The sequence below is a fragment of the Aplysia californica genome, unplaced genomic scaffold (assembly GCF_000002075.1).
Source record: "Aplysia californica isolate F4 #8 unplaced genomic scaffold, AplCal3.0 scaffold00628, whole genome shotgun sequence".
Taxonomy (NCBI): Eukaryota; Metazoa; Mollusca; class Gastropoda; order Aplysiida; family Aplysiidae; genus Aplysia; species Aplysia californica.
The window spans coordinates 174253-179110 of record NW_004797898.1 but is presented as its reverse complement, the minus strand read 5'-3'; the positions used below and the strand labels follow the sequence as shown (position 1 = coordinate 179110).

The 4858-nt window shown below is 41.5% G+C and overlaps 1 protein-coding gene across 1 annotated transcript in view; it reads left to right on the top strand.

Moving 5' to 3' along the window:
* The window catches only part of LOC101855369 (homeobox protein MOX-2), a 34613-nt gene extending 31024 nt beyond the window's left edge, over window positions 1-3589 (top strand). Inside the window, exons 2-3 of the mRNA XM_005107755.3 lie at window positions 1274-1443; window positions 3255-3589. Coding sequence (XP_005107812.1) covers window positions 1274-1443; window positions 3255-3518 — 434 coding nt within the window. The 3' untranslated portion in view covers window positions 3519-3589. The remainder of the gene's footprint in view (window positions 1-1273; window positions 1444-3254) is intronic.
* Window positions 3590-4858: the final 1269 nt, after the last annotated feature.

Here is a 4858-nt window from a genome sequence, read left to right as displayed (position 1 = left end):
CCCCCCCCCCCATGAGTTCGGTTTTGAATGGGGATCCCCCCCCCACCCATCTTTTTAAAGATTTTTATCAAAATAATTAATTGTTTCTCCACCTGTTTGCTCGGGAGATGTATCTTGCTCGGCTTGTGTAGGCCAAAGAAAGCAGGGTCGAAACCTGACATCGCAACATGAGGAGAAAGTAAAGAGAAGATTGTAATGTTTCATTGTTGTCTTTTAATTCTTCTTTAAGCTTTCATGCTTCAAACTACCCTGCACTATACCCCCCCCCTCTCCCCATTAAAGCTGCTTTGGAGGTTGGGACACATACCTTTTTCTCTCTTTCCTTGCATTTCTTTTTCGTAATGTTCTTTGCACTCATGGGCACTATTTATGTATTGTAAGAGCGACTGCTCAAGCAGTGCCTGTCCCGTTCAACTCTGACCGAGAACGATACGGCATCCATAAACTTGATTTGTAAAAACTGCTCTTTTGGGAATCGATATCATTATTAAACATCTACCGGCGCTCATATGACCCAATACAGTTGCGAGCGCCGTAAAACCCTCTACTAAAAAAAATACCTACCACTTTTTTTTATTACCCCCCCCCCCTCTCCCCTCGCCGAAAAAGTATAAATTTGTTTCAAACCCAATTTAAAAAAAAAGAAATTGTCCTCTTCAGGCCCTCATTCTTGAAACAAGATGACATCGTCTTTCGCGCATGACGTGACGGCTACCCTGTGTTGGCCTCACAGAGAGTAGAGACCTCGGTTGTGCGTAATAGGTCAAGTGAATTCCGAATGGAGGGCTCAAGCAGGCCTTCCTCCAATAAATGAATAAATAGATAAATAAATAAAAAAGAATAATAATAAAAAGAAAAAAACAACAACATATGGGCGATAACTATAACTTACAGTTAATACATAAATTTCAAAAATAAATTACACTTTATTGATCCCTTTGGGGGAAAGTTTTGTTACAATAGCAGACATACATACATAACTATGTAATTCAGCACTCAAATATTATTATACACGTAAAGAATACCAAATACACAATAAAATATGATTACAAAAATGCAGAATGCAGATGGATTCCACTGACATGATGCCACCATTTCTGGTCGTCACTGTGCAGTGCCCTGCATTATGAGCTTGGGTTATCGTGTCTTGCTCAAGGACACACACCAGTGTCCACCCATCTGAACCAAACCCCGTATCACCTACGCTTGCTTGCCATCATTTTTTTAAAAGCCTGAACTCACTGACCACCCCATCTCCTTCAACTGCCCACAGATTCCCCTGACCCTTACAAGCTGGACCTGTCGGTCAAGCCCCGCAAAGAGCGCACAGCCTTCACCAAGCACCAGATCCAGGAGCTGGAGAAAGAGTTCACACTTCACAACTACCTGACCAGGCTCAGGCGCTATGAGCTGGCCGTGGCTCTGGATCTCACGGAAAGACAGGTGGGCGGGGCCTATTTGTGCTGCTGCTGCTGCTGCTGCTGCTGTTGTAGCTGTTGTTGTTGTTGTTGTTGCTGTTGTTGTTGCTGTTGTTGTTGTTGTTGTTGTTGCTGTTGTTGTTGTTGTTGTTGCTATAATGGTGAAGGTGGTTTTGTGATCGATGTTGTTGTTGGTATTATTTTTATTGTAATTATTGCTGTTGCTGCTGCTGTTGTTGTCGCTGTTGTTGTTATTGTTGCTGTTGTTGTCGTTGCTGTTGTTGTTTTTATAGTGGTGAAGGTGATGCTGTGATCTCTGTTGTTGGTATTATTTTGGTGGGTTTTTTTTAAAGTGGTGAAGGTGGTGTTGTGGCTGTGGTTGTTACCGTTGTTGTTATAGTTGTTGTCGTGTTTTAAAAAAATACTTAGGAGGTGTTACAATCCTTGTCGTTATTGTTGTTATTTCTGTTGTGTTTTAAAAACAAAGGTAATGTTGCAACCTCCGAGGCTTTTGCTGTTGTTCTGTGGCAGTGGTCTGCTTTTTTTTTCAGAGATGGTGTTGTGATCGTTGCTGCTATTGCTGTTAATTGTTGCATCAATGGTACTTTTTTTTTTAGTCGGATGATGTTGTGATAATTGTTGTTATTGTTGTTGCTGCTATTGTTATAGTTGCTTTTCTTGCTGTTTTAGTTATAGGGGTGGTGTTATAGGATAGCTGTTGTTGATACTCTTGTTATCATTTTAAAAAACGTTGTTTCTGCTCCTGTTTCTGCTGTTGTGTTGGTATAGGAGATTGCGTTGCTGTTTGCATTTGGTCGCTTTTAAGGACAAGCGGGCTAACCAAGATTTCGGGAGTTTCTAGAAATTTTGACCTACACCAAAAGTGGGCATTGCCATGCCTATAGGAAAAGTTTGATTTCAATTGTGTGTATATTTGTTTGGTTACAGAGAAAAATATCCTGGTCTTTTAAAGAAACTGAACAGTGGGCAAAAACCTTATCTTCGGTTTTCTCAAAACAGCTTTTTTCGAGATAGCCCCCATGTGCTTAAAAGCGACCAATTATTGCTCTTGTGGTTGCTCTGACTGCTGTGGTTATCGTTGGTGCGGTTATTGTGGTTTTGTTGTTGTTGTTGTTGTTGTTGTTGTTGTTGTTGTTGTTGTTGTTTATGTGCTTTCGGCTTAGCTTGTGTTTTTTTAAACTTGTTTTTCTGTTGTGCTGTTTCTGTGCTTTTGTGCACGAGTGTTACGTTTTTGCTCAGTGCTAAAATCGAATAATTGTGTATCATTACTTTTAAGTTTACGTCAGTAAGTGTCGTATGAAATCTGATTGGACATAGATATTTACTTCTATCAGTGATACATATTATTATATGAAAAGCAGTCATGTAGTTTTACGAATTAGAAGGGTGGTAGCCTTTGTAGCAAATTTTATTGTACTTTGTTTGCCTGGCTAATATGCAAAATATAGGTATACGCCGGCTGGCAGCACGTAACCACACACACACACACACACACACACACACACACACACACACACACACACACACACACACACACACACACACACACACACATACACGTACACACATACACGTACGCACGCATACTAATATACGTACACACACTTACATACATTATATGCAAATGAATATGTGTACTTGTATTGTTGTGCATAATATGAAAGTGGTCACTCCGATCACTGGCCGATAAAAAGGAAGTTAGTTTTGTGATAATGTATCTTTTAAGGAAATAATTACAACCTCCCCTCCACCCCCCACCCCCCCTATTTCTTTCTTTCTCTTCATCTCCCCTCCCCCTCATCCCTCCTCAAACAGGTGAAAGTTTGGTTTCAAAACCGCCGAATGAAATGGAAACGAGTCAAAGGGACAAAACTGGTCAAAGACAAAGTGGATGGACAGCTAAAACCAATCATGGCGCCGAATGTGACGTCAACCCAACATAGCGGCGCCTGCGTCACTTCCGGTCTTCCCGGTGTTCCGCCGGATGTTTTGGAGAACGGAAGTCGAGACGACGGGGACGATTTGTCTGACAGTATGGACGATATGTCGGACATGGCAGGAATGGCCACGATGTCCTAACGACCTTCACCTTTCCTTCATAGACCGTGCGCGCGTTGTTATGATTATGGCAAGGAAAAGAGAGAGGGTGTGTGTGTGTATATATGTATGTGTAATGTGTGTATGTGTGTGTGTGTGTGTGTGTGTGTGTGTGTGTGTGTGTGTGTGTGTGTGTGTGTGTACACGTCTTTGTATGTTTGTTTCCAATGCATGAGTAAGTGTGTGTGTGTGTGTGTGTGTGTGTGTGTGTGTGTGTGTGTGTGTGTTGAGAGGGAGAAAGAGAGAAAGAGAGAGAGAGAGAGAGAGAGAGAGAGAGAGAGAGAGAGAGAGAGAGAGAGAGAGAGAGAGAGAGAACGAGAGAGAGAATCTGTATTCAGATAATCATCTCAGCTGGAAGATGGAGAGTACGTTACAGAGACTCCATACACAGAATTTTGAGAGGAAAACCTTTATTGGCGACTGTATAAAACCCCTGTGGATCTCAAAGTCGTAAAGACAAGTGAAAATATTTCAAGGCTGTTCGATTTCATACTTCCGGCCGGATCTTTTCTACCTAGAGTATATTTTGCATTTGGCCTCCAAGTCAAATGGTTTATTAATGAAACAATTTTAGTTCTGTTTTATTGTGCGAACTGCAAGATGCAAGACGAATTCAAACATACAGAATTGACTGAAGCATTTTCTTTTTAAGTTTTGTTGTTGTGAAACTCTACATGGATGGATCTGGAGTGCACTCAGTAATATCAGCTGGTGCCGACAACCCGGTTTCAAATCTCCAACCGAGACGATTTTGAACTTCGGTCGTTTGTACAGCTTTTGTGGCCTTCCTCTTCCTCATGGCTAGGTTATATCGGAGAAGGAAAATGTCTCAGAGCTCAGAGGTTCTGAGAGAATTCTATTGTAGGCAAGTGAACCCATGCCACACGAGACGACGCTGCTTCAATGCTGACCAAAAAAAAAAGTTGTAGGATTTTCTAAGTGTATGTGCTTGATATAGTGCGTTGACTAAGTTGGTATCGTGCTGGACTACTATGTCAACTACCCTGATTCAAATTTCTCATTGGAAATTTTTAAAAAACTTGGATCGTTTTTTGAGTTTGCATGGCTTTCCACCCACCACATGGTTCGGTTCCAGCGGAGATGGACTTTGAATCCATTATCCGCTCGAATGTTTTAGGTTTGAATCCAAGTGGAAGTTCAAATAATTCTACGTACCCTTCCTGGAAAAGTTTGTCTTAGCCGCCCAGGGTCAAGGTATGTGAACTAGTGCAGTGCCTTACTATTATTTGTTTTACGCGTTGAGGCGTTAAACTTCAACAACAGCAGCAACAACAGCAAAAACAATAACGAAGACGACAACG